This window comes from Nicotiana sylvestris, chromosome 3 (assembly GCF_000393655.2).
Source record: "Nicotiana sylvestris chromosome 3, ASM39365v2, whole genome shotgun sequence".
NCBI classification, from domain to species: Eukaryota; Viridiplantae; Streptophyta; class Magnoliopsida; order Solanales; family Solanaceae; genus Nicotiana; species Nicotiana sylvestris.
This window is the reverse complement of record NC_091059.1, coordinates 30999454-31016452: the sequence shown is the minus strand read 5'-3', so window position 1 is coordinate 31016452 and position 16999 is coordinate 30999454. Positions and strand designations below refer to the sequence as shown.

Below are 16999 nucleotides of genomic sequence, written 5' to 3'. Positions count from 1 at the left end.
TTCAATAGTTCAAAAGAGTATACTGATAGCCGACTGAGTTTCACCCCTTTGTATTTGAGCTCGACAATTGTCTGTTAGTATAAGTATGCATATTTCGACTTTACACAATACTGTTTTCTGTTTCATTTAGTTTTTTTTTAGTAAGACTAGTCCATATAAGTTTGGTTAAGTTCAATACAAGAAATGCTCAGACTAAACGTTGTATTTCGCTAACTCGTATATGATTCCTTGTCAAATTAAAGCATTTTACTTCGCCAGTTATCCTTTAACCTAGTTCAAATAAGTTCAGTTAAGTTCAAATTAAGAAATGTGCGGATTAAGTATTGCATTTCATCTATCTCATATGTAATCTTTTATTCGACCAAATCATTTTCGTAAAAGGCATGACGTCTTTTTACTTTAAAAGTAATCAATCAAAATTGACAGGAGTTTGGTTTAAGCTGAAGTATATACTTCAATTAGCACACACACTTTCCTTTCTTCTATCTCTGGAAATAAAAATAATAGAAATGTAGTCACTGTAGGATACCCTTCTAAAAATAATAAGACGAGCCTCGCCAAATAAAAAAAAACCAATTGCGGGGCCCTCAACAACTAATGATAATTATTTAGAATTCAAGATAGGCCATTTAATAAATTTCATGGCCTTCTACAAAGATAATAACGCGTTAGACTCTGTTGGCGCGGCTTAATTAAATCACATTCTTAAATTCGGGTGCACATTGATGTGACCCAAATCCAAATCTCAACGAAGTCCAAATGTGTCGACAATCACGGGTGCATTGATTGTGACGTGGTTCGAGATGCATTTTCACGACGTTGCAATTCTGTAAAATAAATGATAATAATAAAAGCGGTTAAAACTTAATAAAAGCACATAAGTCACAACATGTATTTAAATCAGATATTTAGCCATTATAACAATTTAAGCGACCGTGCTAGAACCACGGGATTCGAGGGTGCCTAACACCTTCCCTCGGGTCAACAGAATTCCTTACTTAGAATTTCTGGTTCGTAGACTTCATTTGGAAAAGTCGAAAATTTCCTCGATTTGGGATTCAAGATAAACCGGTGACTTGGGACACCAAAAGCCAAACCTTTCCCAAGTGGCGACTCTGAATTAAATAAATAATCCCATTTCGAACATTGTCACTTAAATTGGAAAAACTCCACCCGCGCATTTTAACCCTTCGGGGCGGGCGCGCAAAAAGGAGGTGTGACAGCCTGCACCTCAAAATTTGATAAAACTTGTAAATCAGAACACCCATTTGAATATGAGTCCAACCATACAAGTTTCTTCCAATTCTGACTCCGAATGGGGGTTCAAATCTCTATTTTTCATTTTAGAAAGGTTTTGCCAAAATTCCCAATTTTTCCCACTTAGATTCACCGATCAATGCAAAAATCAAGTATGGAATCATGAATAATAATCAAATCCGAGTCAAAAAATACTTACCTGAATCCAAGCCATGAAAATTACCTTTAAATTGCCCAAATACGAGCTACTAATCTCAAAATGTGATAAAATGAACAAAACCCTGGAGTTAATATGTTCTGCCCAGCGATTTCTGCTTGTACGGACAAAATCTCGCTTTTGTAAGCTCACTAATTCCACGACCATTTGTAGCTGTGCTGCTTCATCCGCTTTTGTGCAATACCTTCCGCTTCTGTGGACTTTACCTCCCTCAGCCAATCTTTGCATCTGCAGACCCAGGTCCGCTTCTGTGGACTCGCACCTTCGGCAAAATTCTCACATTTGCGAAAATACTAGAACAAGACTAGCAAACAAGATAGAAATGATCCCTAACTCATCCGAAACACACTTGAGACCCTAGGGGGCCGTCCAATCACACCAACATGTACCAAAATATTACACGCACCTACTCGAGGTCTCAAATCACATAAAATAATATCAATACAATGAATCACACCTCGATTCAAGCCTATGGAACTAATTGACTTTAAATTGTCTAAAACTTATGTCAAATCACGTCTAATCAACTTGGAATGACCTCAAATTTTACACAAAAGTTCCAATAATAAAACCAACCTATTCTAACTCCAGTAGGTAAAATCTAAACATGATAGCACAAAAGTCAACCCCTGGTCAACCTTGTGAACCGTCCAAACCTTCAACTTCTTAAGTTTTGCCAATTCAAGCCAAAACAACCTAGGAACCTCTGAATCCAAGTACAGACATACACCTAAGTCCAAAATTAGGATATGAAGAAACTGAAACCATCAAAACAACATTCTAGGGGTCGTCTATACAAAAGTCAAACCTTGGTCAACTCTTACAACTTAAGCCCCCAACCATGGAACTAAGTATTTCAATTCACTCCAAAAATCTTTCTGAACCAAATCAACCATCCCTGAAAGTCACATAACCATAAATACACGTACAAGAAGAATTAAATAGGGGAACGAGGCTAAACAATATGTATAACAACCAATCAGGTCGTTACATAATACAACAAACTTGGGGAGTCATTAGGGTATTAGTTGCTTCTATAACCTAATAGGGAAATTACTAGTATAGAGCGTAAACCTAAACCTTTTCGTTTGAGGTTTTATATGGAATTTGGTGTTGGTTATTCTCTTAGTAGCTTGTACTCAATAAGACAAAGCAAACAGACCTAGAATTTGTTCCACCAGACTTGGATAAAGTTGGTTTGGAACAAAAAAAATTAAGGCAATTCAGAACAGGCAAGGGTTCTTATCAGACAAGAAATGTCCATGGCTTAGAGTTATTATAGGTGGATATGAGTTTCTAGAGTTTTCTTTTATCATTAGCAATATTATGAAGGCGTGAAAGAAAGATTAGTTTAGAAAACACATTTTGTGGGTATAAGTTTAGGAACGGTTATTGTTGTGTGTGAGGGGTTTTGATATGGCTATAGAGGTTTATGATATGTCATGTGTTGATGTCCTGAAGGAACATCTATGGTTCGATACAAGATATATAAATCGAGTGAGTGAATATAAGTGAGAACGAACTTTAGGAAGTTAAAAAATTTGGGTTTTGCACTTATAAACTAAAGTGGAAGAAGGATTCTTCAATTAAGGTGTTCTAACGGGATTAGTCGTATTGGGAAGAAATCATATCACAGGCAGAAATGTGTATGACGAGTTAATAGAGTTGTTCGACGTTTTCAAAATCATTCTTAGTACGTTTGAGGATGAACTTTGGTTTAAGTGGGGGTGGGGTGGGGGTGGGGTGGAGGGAGAATATAACAATCTGACCTGTCATTTTGTGTTTTAACACCCCATTTATTGATCTGAGAATTCTCATAGGTTCATATGATATTTTGGACTTACTAGTATGGATAATTTGGAGACTGAGAGACTCCAGGGCATTTCGATGCCACTATCGAATGCAAATTGGATCGTTTTGGATTCTTTATATTGACCTAACCCTATATTTGTGTAGTTGCACTGTAGTTTAGATTTTGAGTCGTTAGATAGGTTTGTATAGTACTTTTGGACATTTTCAAATGATTTGGATAGGTTCTGGAGGGCCTAACTGAGTTTTGGATCTTTCATGGAGGATTGAAAGATTGTAGAAAATTACAAAGTAGGGGGACATCGCACTCCCAGTACTTGCATAGACACCTTTCACAAATGGAACATAACTTTTGGTAAAATTATCTAAATAATGAATAATTTGAACTTCTAGAAACTAGACTTAAAGAGATACAATATTTATTTTTAAATTATGTCGAGTTTCAAATATAGTTTGGAGATATACTCTTGTGAAATCAGGCTAAAATTTTATGCCTAAGAGAATAGGGGTGAGATGCACATCAATTTCCCCATATAAAAGTTTTTTATAATTTTATTAAATTGTGCCATTTCTTAACATTAGTTTATTATCAACAATTTTGGAGACTTGGGAGCTCGATTTTTAGGATTCTTGAATAAGATTAATATCTATAATGCTGGAATAAGTGATTCAAAATCGGATTTATGATTATATCATGAATCTATCATTAATTTTACCTTATGAACATGAATTGAGGTAGAAAGAGTCGGATTTTTGAAAGAAATCCTAGATTTACCTAAATGAAAATTTGAATGACTAAATGGAGTTGAATAACAATCTAGCATGGATTTGAACTCGTGAGATTATGAGTCAATGGGATTTGTCTTTTCTTTAAGGGTTTGATCATGTGAGCTTCAGTTTGACTTTTTGGGCAAGCTTTAAATTGTTAGATTGACTTATATAGCCTTGTTTAACCTCACAAAATATTCTTTTTCCCATATCGAGGTCAACTGATGGATTTGGAGCAAGGATAGGCGACTTTTTGAAAGCTAAGGATAGCTTGCATCGAGGTAAGTTAGACTTTGACCTTAATAAGAAAATTTTCCTAAATAGTTTTGTGTACACATGTGACGAGTGAGAATACGATGTACTTCCATGATGGGGTAGAATTACAGATGTTTTACCTGTTTTACTTGCTTTACTTGTATCATGACGATTTATGCATCTTCACATACTAGTATCATACTATAGGCATCACTCATATGCTAGTTTAACAAAATAGGATATTGTAAGTCATAAATAGTTGTTGCATGAAGATCTATGCTTTTCTCTTATGCTAGAATAATGTTATAGGTATTCTTCACAAGCTAGTTTAATATTATAATTGATATGCATGTTGAGTTACATAGTTAACCTGTTAGTCATGTATTTGACAAAATGCGTTACCATTTGCGTATGAGCTTCACATAGTTTTGGATATGGCATATTGAGTTAGTCATGCGGGTTATACTATGGCACGTCGAATTATCCGTGTGGGTTATAATATAGCACATTGAGGTGTATGTATGGGCTATGAGATGTAGATTGAGTTTCCCTTGATAGTTTATATGCATGTTGAATCATCCATGCAGTTGCATGTAAATATGGATTCATCCCTCTAGAGTTACCTCCTATATTTTTCTCTTGGTGGACTATACGCGGATCTTTGAGAAACTAATGAGTTTTTAGCTTGTTAGAACTTGAAGGGTGTCTGTTTGATGTAATGTTTGAGTTTTTATCACGCATAACATTTATAAACTCTACTCATACATTTCATATAAGTGCTAGACTATGTATATGATTGTATATATTATTTGACGAAATACTTAAAGATCTCCTTTAAGTTGTCCTCAACGATCAACTGAACACCTCAACCGAGGCCATTTCCAGCTAGACACTTTATTTATTTATTAAAGAAGATCAACTAAGCACCCCGCCATGTCAGGCCCCATTGCGTGAAATGCACTCTCGGGGACGTGAGTTGCCTACCTAAAAATAGGTTTTTTTTTTCCTAAAATAATATGGACCCCACCTAATTTTCGTGCCTCCTCCTCCTCCAATTCTCTTCTCCACCATTCAACACCCTCCTCTACCCTAAATCACCTCTGCCTCCGTTACAAAAGAATAGAATTACCAAATATATCATAACACCAATTCAACAAATTTTTTATACCAAACACATTCTTCTCTTTCACCTTCTCCACTAGATTATACCCTTACAAAATAAGAAGCACCCCATCTAAAGCAAACCAAAAATATTGAAAAAATTCACAACCACACCTTATCTGAAAAGTATCAATAGCAGACCAAAGTTATAAATCTTTGGAATAGAAATATTAGCTGAACTAAAAAATCAAGAAAAAAAAAAGATCCAAATGCTTGTCGATTTTCAGTTTATTGCCTTCAAGCCGAGAAAAAATCAAGAAAATGCACATACATTAGTATAAACTCATAAATCTGAAGAGGCAGTTTTCAAGAATTGGCCTTTTCTGGTGATTCAAGATTTCAAATTTTGCTAGTCAAAGATCTATGGACTGTTAGAGAAAAATAATTGAGAGACAAGCACTCAAATGATGTACTAGTATTATCCAAAGCCCAGAAGCAACAAGTCTCTATTCATTCAAATTTTGACCATTTTTTTCTTTTCTTTTTTTAAAAAGGGCAAAATTACATATGTCATTTTTTGATTGGTCCATTTGACATGTCATTGGCAAGTACAACTCACGCATATGGTATGTTGTACTCGGGTGTTTACTTGACCTATTTAATAGCCACTTAAAGTGTTAAAATGAAAAATGGCTCGGTTGAGGTGTTCAGTTGATCGTTGAGGACAACTTAAACTAGCGCTTTATGTATTTCGCTACATTATTTTGATGCATTCTATGCATGCATTAGGCTTGTTAATGGAGAAAGCATGCACATTGTTAAGTGCTAGACTACGCATATCACCTATATATGCTATTTTGATACTCTTTATACATGCATTGGGCTTGTTAGCGGAGAAGGCATGCATTATGTTATATGCTAGATTCTGGATATGATTATATATTCTACTTTGGAAGCATCGATACATGCATTAGACTTGTTAGTTATAATAGGTTATTTTATGTCATATGTTCCATGTATATATATTGTTATATGCTTTGACTATGATTAGCTTGTTAGCTTCTGGGTATTTTTCATGTTGTTGTCACGTATATGAACTGCACAGGTTAATAAATAGAGTATTTTTTACTAAATTCTCGCAAAACTTTGCCGAAAAAAGTAGCCAGTAATATTCATTAAGTATTATACCGTTGTACTCATACTATACTTTTGCACCTTGTGTGTAGTACTGGAGTTGAGTGGTCACTACTACAAAACGGCCCATTTCCGACCGAAATATTCTGACGGAAAAAAGTAGTCGGAAATTTCAGACAGAATCGGTCGGAAAATGCATAAAAATATTTTTTTCATTTTTTAATAATAGTTACGACTAATATTCCGTCTCTATTCGTCGTAAATTTTGGTGGAAAATTCCGCGTCACTATTAGCGACCAATTCGGTCGGAAACAATTAAAAAAATTTAAAAAAATAAAAAGTAGCAACCGATTCGGTCGGAATTTTTTAGTAAAACGAGGGTTGACTACTTTGACCAAATTTCCGACCAAATCGGTCGGAAAGTTTTTTAAAAAACCCTCCAGCGACCCCATTCTTTTCCATTCCCTCTTTTCTTCCTTCTGTCTTCTCTCTCTCTCACTCAAACTTCCCCCACCCAAACTCGCCGCTGCCATCAACCAGCAGCACTCGCCGCCGCCCAGCTGCAGGTCCGTCGACGACCCTCCACTGCCAGGTAAGTTTCCCTCACCCTCCTTTGTTATTTTTATTAAAAAAACTACACTAATTTTGTTTAATTGCTCCTAGTTTGGTTTGTAAAAATTGATTGGTGCTAGCTAAAGTAAATCTATGACTATTGTTAATAGTTAAATTAAAGTTATATGTTGGTAATTTAGAGTTATATGTTAAACTTATATGCTGGTAACTTAGGGTTATATATTAAACTTATATGTTAAAGTTATATGTTGGTAATTTAGAGTCATATAATGGTAAATTAAATTTATATGTTAAAGTTATATGTTGGTAAACTACATACTAATTTGGGGATAACATTACCAAGTTGGGGATAATTTTACTAAATAATTTTGCTAACTAATTTGTAAAGTTGTTACATATATAGCAATTCATCTCATTAGATTATATTGGGGAGGGTACTAATTTTAAGAGGAGAAAGTATAAAGAATATAATAAAACTCTTAGTGCTAGTTGACTACTTTTGACAATATGTCTTACTCCTAACTTTTTAAATATCTTTTGACTTTCATGGAATTAAGCTTAATTGAAATCTATTATCAGTTTCATCCATTAAATTATTAAATTGTTATTGCAGATTAGTCGATTTTTGTTTTTGCATAATTGTTATTGTAGATCCCAAATATTTGAATTTATTTGATATTTATTAGTTATATATATGTTAACTTTAATGCAGGCTTTTTTCATTCTTTTAGTCTACACATTTGGTTGTGGATTCTATGAAGCCATTTTATCTTGAGCCGTGGAATTCGTGGAGACAGATACCATACAATATCAGAGAGCAAATGTGGAATCAATTTAGGGTAAAAATTGATTATATTTATTTAAATGATTATCGTTTTCATCTAATGTTACTTTTTTATATTGCAGACAAAGTGTACATGGTATCCTCAACATCAAAATAAAATAAATAGTATTTGCAGCTTGGTAACTACTTATAAAAAATTTCTTAGTTTTACATATAGAATTTTATGTTTATAATGTCTAACTCATACTTTTTGTTATGAAAGAAAAGGAAGGAGGGCAAGATATGAGTCACGTTGAGGTCTTTGAGGAGACACATAAGAAAAAGAAGAAGGATGGTACAAAAGAACACTGGTTGGGTACGCATGCGACAGACACATATGTAAAATACTAACTTCATGATTATTTATGGTTTATTAATATTAGTTTGTTTACATAATAGTTATGTTTTCATTTCAGGAAAATTATCATAAAAAGGTGGAAGAATGACAACAAACTCAGCCTCCGTCAATTCAACCAACACCTGATGATATGGCTTCATTGTGTACAGAGGCAGCAGGTAGAGTAAACAAAGGCAGAGTCTACAGACTTGGAGTACGTCGACCTACAGGTAATCCAAACCCACTCTTAGTCAATTCTTCTTCTTCTCAAAATCAAGAACATATGGAAGATATGTGAAAAGAAATTCGTGATTTGAAGCAACAATTAGGCTCCCAATTCGGAATATTTGTTAAGATGCAAAAACTCATGAGAAAACATGGGTATGATCTATCTGATGATGAGGATGAACAAACTGAATCTATTGTGCAGTAGTTTAGGTGTGATGTTTTAGTTGATTTGTAAACTTGATTGTGAGAGACAACTTTATGTTTTGTTTTTAAACATGAATGTGGGCTACTATTTGGATGTTTTTATGCCCAAAATTGTTAGGTTTAATGGTTGGTATTATTGGTTAAAGTTGTACTAATGATTGGTATTATTGGTTTAGATTGTGTTAATGATTGATATTGTTGGTTTAGATTGTGTTAATGGTTGGTATTATTGGCGTTATTGTATTGTAATAGTTTGACAGGTGGTTCTGCCCATTTTTACAGAAAATTCCAACTGATTTCCGACGGAAACAGCCGGACAGCTGCCCAGATTGTTTTAAAAAAATAATTAATATTTAACCGTTTTCGACAGATTCCGTCGGAAATTAAATTAAATTTATTTTTTAATTATTAATTTCTGACCGATTTGGTCGGAAATTATATATATATATATATATATATATATATATATATATATATATATTATTTAATTATAAATAAATAATTATTTTTAATTATATTATTACGATTGATTCGGTCAGTAAATTCCGACCACTTTGGTCGGAAATTTGAGAATATTTGGTCGTTTGGCCTTTTGAATGTTCCAACAACTTTGGTCGGAAATCACCGACGGATTCGATCGGAAATTGATTTCCGACCAACTATTTTCCGATCGACTAATTTCGGTCGGAAAGTAGTCGAAAATTCATGATTTTCGACCGATTCCCGACCGTTTTGACGATCGGAATTCTGTCATTTTCTAGTAGTGGGTCAGAAGCTAGAGAGCGAGTATTGAAGATATATCATCGCTACAATTGTGAGTGCCATTATATTTATGGTAGTTAGGACCTTATGTTTTTGTTTTGTACTTTTCAAGCAGATATTGTATTTTGTATATTAGCGTCGTATTCTTATTTTTAATGTTCATAACATATGCCACTAGTTTTTGGGGTAGTTGAATTAATCTCGTATTTTAACTTTATTATTTATATGATGATCTTCACCTTGAGTTGTATTTATATTGATTTATTCGCCTAGCAGGTCGGGTTAGGTATCATCGAGTCTTGATCAGAATTGGATCGTCACAGGGGCAAGAGAGGCAGTAGGAGTAGGTAGTGGACAAGGATAGATCCGGGTAAGCAAGGTAGGCCAAGGATGGGTTGGGAGGTGGGGCCGACGACAGGGGAGACCCGGTGAGGAGATGGGTTGGGGTGGGGTACTGAGAGTAGAGGCTACAAGAGTGTCGAAGGTGAGGGTGGGTGGAGGTGGACATGATAGGTCCAGAGGTGGGAATAGTTCGAGGGTGGATTTGGGATGGTTGAGATCAGTGGCGGATCCAGGATTTTAAGGTCGTGAGTGCTCACTTTCTTTTAATATAAAAGTGCTATCAATCACATAATATAAGCGTAATTTATTCAAACGGAGCGATGAAAACAATTAATGAGAAAACACGATTACTATTGTCATTATCAAAAATGACTTCTAGCCACGAGTCAGATAATAATGTTAATATGTTATCATTACAAAAAAAGGACTTCCCTAGTCACAACTCACAACTGTGCTCGACGACTTTTCATATGTTGAAAACGATGAATAATAGCGTCATTGCTAACACTTGTAAATATCTTACACTCTACATAGCAAACTAAACAACTATTTAAAAATTTATCACTGATGTTGTTACGAAGTTCACTTTTGATATAGCTCATGGATGAGAAAGCTCATTCCACAGAAGCTGTAGCAACAGGAAGAATGAGAGTCAACTTGATTAGCAAATAAACAAGTGGCCAAGCTTGATGCAGATCTGACTTAACCAACACTTTAGCAAGATCACTAATTCCCTTCAAGCCAAATAACCTCTTGTCAACACCACGGGCATAAAGTATAAAACTATCAAGCTGATAACTGAGATCTCGAAGCTGGTTGCTATCAAACTTATTCGGAGAATATTCGGCCAAACCTCATTATTCTGTTCTTATCAAAATTACCAAATGAATTAACGGGATTGAAGCTAGCCATACCGAGGAGTAAGTCAGTACTCACAGCATTAAAGCGACGATTAAGCTCTTGAAAATGTAAATCTATAACAGTATAAAAAATATCGACACGCAAATGATGAGAATATGTAACATCAAGAGCCCTATGCTTCCACTTCCCAGGAAAGCAGCGAGCGTCCATATTTGGAATCATTATATCATGTTTATCACAAAAAGAAGAGACATTTTCCATTAAAGATCCAAATCCACTCTTCTTCATCGTTTGTAATCGTTGCTTTGTAAGAGCAAGGAGTCCCATAGCATTGACAATATCTTGATCCATCCTTTGTAACGCACAACTCAACTCATTTGTCATTGTTAAAATTTAACATCAAGTGCAACATAAAAGCAAAAGCAAATTCCTTAATCTTACCCATAAGTCTTTCAGCAACAATTTTGTCAGCATAGTTTGGACACTCACGTGCAGTAAATTCAAGAACATGAATAATCAATGGAAATAGGATAATAAGGTTATCCAACGTCTTATAATGAGAACCCCAACGAGTATCACCTAGTCGTTGAAGCCCACACTCTTGATTTAATCCTCGTTCAGTATGCACTTCACCTGATTTGAGCAACTCTTCTAACTTTTCAGCTTGATGTTCTCGAAGCAAATCACTGCGCTTAAAAGATTCTCCAACAATATTTAAGACATTAGTAACTATACAAAAAAAAGTCATCTACATCTGAATGCTTCTTTGCAAGAGCCACAAGTGTTAATTGCAATTGGTGAGCGAAACAGTGAATGCAATATGCTGATGGAGACTCATTCAAAATTAAAGTCTTAATACCATTTAGCTCTCCCTGCATGTTACTAGCCCCATCATAACCTTGCCCACGTATTTGCGTTGGACTTAATGAGTGATCAGAAAGAAAAGAACAGATTGCCCTTTTTAATGACATAGCCGATGTGTTACTAACAGGAACAATGCCAACGAATCTCTCTATGACTTCGCCTTCTTTGTTAACATATCTCAAAACAAGCGCCATTTGCTCCTTGTGTGATATATCTTTTGATTCATCAACTAGTATCCCAAAAAAATCCTCATTCATGTCTTCAATGATAGCTTTGACTGTTTCTTTAGAACAAGCATCAACAATATCTTTTTGAATACTTAGAGAACACATCATTTCATTTCTTGGAGCATTTTCTAATATAATGCTTCCAACATCCCGATTAATATCCCCATACCATTGCAAAAGCTCAAGAAAAATACCTCTATTTGTAGAAGATTGACTCTCATCATGCCCACGAAATGGCAAACCTAGTCTCAAAAGAAATCTTGCCACATCGATTGAAGCACTTAAGCGACGTCGAGACTCACTTTTTTCTTTCTCGGATTGTTTGTCAAAAGAAGTGTGAATTGATTCATTAAATCAAGCATACTATTGAAACACTTGTTGTGAATGCTATTTACTTCTCCAACATGAGCTTTAAATCTTTCAATAGCCTTGTTCCAAGCTTTAAAACCATTTTTTGTAAAAGCATCTCCCGTATTTCCATGACTTTCATGTTCATTTTTGAACAAATAACAACACAAACAATATGCAGCATCTTTTGATATACTGTACTCCAACCACTTAGAATGTTGACCCTTAAACCAACCAGGACAAAACTGACGCATTATCTTCCAAACTTAGTTTTAGGAAAATCATGATTCGCAGGCTGACAAGTTTTTTTTTGAATATAATGTCTTCTAACTTTATCAGGTATATTAGGGTTGTATTCTATAATAGTCTTTCTATCTCCCGGATCAACGTTGAGAGATTCTAAATCAAGATCAGAAAGAAATATGTCCCTCTGAATTTTCGGAGCTATGGCTGAAGCAATAGATGAATTAGTAGAACTAGAACTTGATTGCCCAATATTCGTTCTTGTGACAAACCTATCCATCTCAATTCACAAAGCTTGATGAAATATTCCTACAGAATAAGATTCAATTTAAAATTCAACTATAATTCAATTATAATTCAACTAAATCCTATTGGGGAACTCATGCCCCTCTATAACAATACAAATAATAAAGCAATAACAACATATTTGACCACATTGCACCGAAAAATTGATCACACTTCATTATCACTAAAAACATTAGAAATATTTATTCTTTCAGAAGATAAGATGAAAACTTAAAATTTTTTGAAGGAACGAGCCAATGAGAATATATTCATCAATCGCACAAACTGATGCTAATAACCTACATTTATCCCCAAGAAAATCAGTTTTGAAATTAAGTCAGAAATAGAGATAAATTTATTTTTCACTTTTTGACAAGTAAACATAACTATTGTTTATTTTCCACAAAATAATTATAATCAGTGGGTGTATTCATAAAAAAAATTGCTGAATTTATTTTATAAAGCATAGATAATAAGAATTGTAATTTGTAAAACCCAATATCTTCGATAGAATATTGCTATTTATACCCAAAATCTCTAGCTTAAATCAAAATACCAAATTTTGTTACCTTGTTCCTTGTGTTTTAATTTTGAGATGGGGAGGTCAAGAAAACTTGTTGTTCACTTTGTAACCTGTGAATTGCGAAACCTACAAGAAGAACTAGAGAAGGCGATGCCCGAGAGCTGTTTTAATATTTTGGTTTGGTAGCTTTTGAAAGCCTACCAATATTTTAACTAATGGAGAATTCTTTTTCTCCTTTTCCTCAATTTTGATCTCGCGACGTAAAGGTTTCCAAACGCCCAAACTTCAGACTACAAACCAAAGCACTCATTAGACTTTTTAGTTAATGGGTGCTTGCTAATATATTATATCAGTTTTCATAAAATTTCTATATTAGTATACCAAGTCCTCGTTGGAGTCAGTGGGTGCTGCAACACCCAGGACCTTACACGTGGGTCCGCCCCTGATTGAGATAGGAATTGTTGAAAAAGAGTTTTGAAAAATATTTTATCTTTTCTTATTGATAGAGAAGTCATTTCTGAAATTAGTAGTTAATGAGTCTTTATAGAAAATATAAAAAATGCTTTACTCAACAAATATGGGAAAGTTAGAAATTTTCCTCTATACCATTCACACCATATGAGGGACAAATTTCTCTTTTGAGATAGATTATCTTAATTTCTAGTGACTTTAGTTTCTTAACATTAGTGTTTTCTATAATAGGATAAAATTAGAACCCAAGTTAGGATTGCTATTGAAGCAGTTTGATTGGAGGGTATGAAAGGGGCAAAAACAAGGATGGAGCAATTGATTGAGTTTTAGGACAGCACTGGTGAAAGTGAACCTTTATGACGACCTTGTACATACTCTGCCATACCATAAATGCTTGTTACACATATTATGACACTTCATTTAGCCCACCATCTTCAGAGACCACTGTATGTCTGTTAAACTTTTTGGAAAATGCCTGGACAAGTTCTTTGATTGTACCATTCTCGGTTCCAAATCAACCCTTTTTACCTTTTTACTTTTTCTTTTTACTACAATGCCTTTTGCCCAGAAAACTAACCTTGACAAATAGCAGGGATTTTTGAATATTGCAGCTTTGCATGGGGGTGGGCTTCTTGTTATTTTGCTTTAATCTGAATATATATCTCGAGTTTCATTTCTGTGTGCTCCGACAGAAATATTGATAGTAAATCAAAGGAAACAGTAAAATATTTACCTTTCTTCGTAGAGACAAGGGTAAAAAGGTAAAATACAAGAGAAATGCATTTACTTGAGAATTGAGATATCTCTATGGAAAGGAAAAATCTATTGGCAAAATGACAATTAAAGAACGTAATTTACAGAGGTTATGCATTTTGTCCTACTTCGGAAATTTACAGTCTTTGTGTAGGTTTGTCGAGTTCTTGCATTATTATTAAATTTTTTTTTGCCTACTTATTTTGAAAATGTACATAATACTCTAACTTTCTGAAGAAAGCAATAAAAATTAACACACGCTATTCTCTTAAGAGCGTGTGGCCAAGCTTTTTGGAGACCAAAAGTACTTTTTTCCTCAAAAAAGTACTTTTAAAAAAATTTAAACTTTTTGGCCAAGATAAAAAAGTACTTTTGACCAGCAACAGAAGCAGTTTTTCTGCTTTTGAGAAGAAGCGAAAAATTAATTTATTTAAGATAAAACTATCATTACCTTAAAATTTATACTTTTCAAATTATACCTTACTAATTTAAGTTTTTTTTCATATTTGTTTCCGATTTTTATCATTCTCTTAAACTTAAAGATATCATATACGTGAATCATATTGTAACTTTTCAAATTCTTTATTGACTTTTTTTTTTTTTTGGTGTAATGTCTTGTAACTTTTCAAATTATCTTCTTCTTTCTTCACACTAAAACAAATTATCTACCACCTTCTTTGGATTATCAATTCTCCTCTTACAAATAATTATTTATAATTTCTTCTGTTATAGGCTATTAGTTCTCGAATCTTTAAAACAGTTAGCAAATCTAATTTATGAAAAGTACCTACCAATAGGTAATAAATTTACAATTTTATCGCATAATCTATCTATATATTATTAAAAGATGAAGAAAAAACATCCACATTAAGTCAAGTGGCAGTCTCACAATAGGCAGCTAGGCAATTTACGACAAAGCTGGTTAGGTTAGGTAATAATTAGTTTCTAATTAAATTTTAAAAAAATTAAACTATACGTTATGTGTTGCTAATAATTAGTTACTCTTTAAAATTATTTTTATTTTACGCTCAATGCCATATTTCAAGTTTGTCACTCAGAATCATCTAGTTACAACTACCATGACTATACATAATTTCATTCGACGAGATTCTTCTACCGATAAGGAATTCAACTATTATGCTAACGAAAACATTACTGCAAAGATTGAGGAAGGAGATGAGTCTTCTGATATTCCTTTAGAAATGCAAGGCAAATATACTACTAATATGGAGGCATTGTGTGATAGAAGCAGAGATGAAATTATTGGAAAATATTATCATGTGTGAGTGAGTTTACTTATTATTTCATGGTAGATTATAAGTATATAGTAATTTGTGGAATAGACTTCTAATTCGTGCGAAATGATGTATTTTTGATTATTCAAATTAATGTGTAACAATAAGTAATTATACTAGATAATATTATGAACTTTGGTTTAACTATATATGTAAAATTGAGTTAAATCTTTATTATATTTGTTTACTTTATATTTTAATTAAACAAAATAAAAAATAATAAAAATCTTTTACAATAAATATTTAAGTTCATTTTTTTCTTTAAAATAACTATAAGACCTTGGTACTACTCTAAGACCTTGGTACTATCCTTTTTGGTAAGTTGACACTCAAAAGCTTTTTTTAGAAAGACTGATCAAACACAATTTGTTTATCAAATGTTACAAAAAGTACTTCTAAAATGAATTGTCCAAACACAAACTGTTTTTTTAGAAGTACTTTTTAAAAAAAATATTTTTTAAAATAAGCATATTTTGGCAGCTTGGCCAAATGGGCTCCAAGTCTATCAGATTTTGGACAATGATAGTTTTGTGCTCGATCAGCACATGACCTGTTTTTTAATCCTTTTGGTTCGAAAGTCCTTTTGTTGCATGTTGTAGGATACAACAACAACAACAACAACAACCCATAATAATCCCACTTAGTGGGGTCTAGGGAGAGTAGTGTGTACGCAGACCTTACCCCTACCCTAGGGTAGAGAGACTGTTTTCAAATAGACCCCCGACATTCTTCCTTCCAAGAACTTCTCACCTTGCTCTTGGGGAGACTCGAACTCACAACCTGTTCCAAGGAAAAAGAAGATAAAAGAGTTATTTGTATTATTATAAGACGACTTAAATATGTATGATACTAGAGATAATGATAAACTTTGAAATGATTTGATAGTTTCTTCCCCTTAAAATATCTGTTTACCCTAAATATCGAGCAACAATTAAACTTGTAATGTGGTTTTAAGGATACATAATTTCACTTAATACCAACCGATTAATCTAGAGATAAGTGATAGAATTGACAAGAATATAAAACAAACCAGTGTTTAAACAGCGTTCTCGAGCTAATGAACCCTCGAGAGTTGTAAAGCAATAACAGTTAAAGAACAATAAATTAATGGACAATAAAGAAATAATATATTATTTTGATCAGTATGAATGTAAGGCGTCTACAAATGACGAGGACCCCTCTTTATATACTAGAGTGATCCTAATTGTGGTACAATTCTAATTACGGAAGTAAATCCCATGATTGATACAAATAACCGCCCTTGATTAGATCTGCTAAGAGATTTCCACCGTGATCTCCGATCGGTTACGGATATCTCA

General features: G+C 33.7%; 2 protein-coding genes across 2 annotated transcripts; both read right to left on the bottom strand.

Annotated features, from left to right (window-relative positions):
• Positions 1 to 10424: 10424 nt before the first annotated feature.
• On the bottom strand, positions 10425 to 11022 carry LOC138887189 (uncharacterized). Its single transcript, XM_070168911.1, has 2 exons — positions 10747 to 11022; positions 10425 to 10637 (listed from the first exon to the last, which is right to left on the bottom strand). Exons 1-2 carry the CDS (start codon positions 11020 to 11022, stop codon positions 10425 to 10427), a joined length of 489 nt encoding a protein of 162 aa, XP_070025012.1.
• Positions 11023 to 11044: 22 nt separating this feature from the next.
• On the bottom strand, positions 11045 to 12633 carry LOC104241342 (uncharacterized). Its single transcript, XM_070168910.1, has 4 exons — positions 12442 to 12633; positions 12158 to 12334; positions 11531 to 12074; positions 11045 to 11400 (listed from the first exon to the last, which is right to left on the bottom strand). Exons 1-4 carry the CDS (start codon positions 12631 to 12633, stop codon positions 11045 to 11047), a joined length of 1269 nt encoding a protein of 422 aa, XP_070025011.1.
• Between the last annotated feature and the right edge of the window lie 4366 nt (positions 12634 to 16999).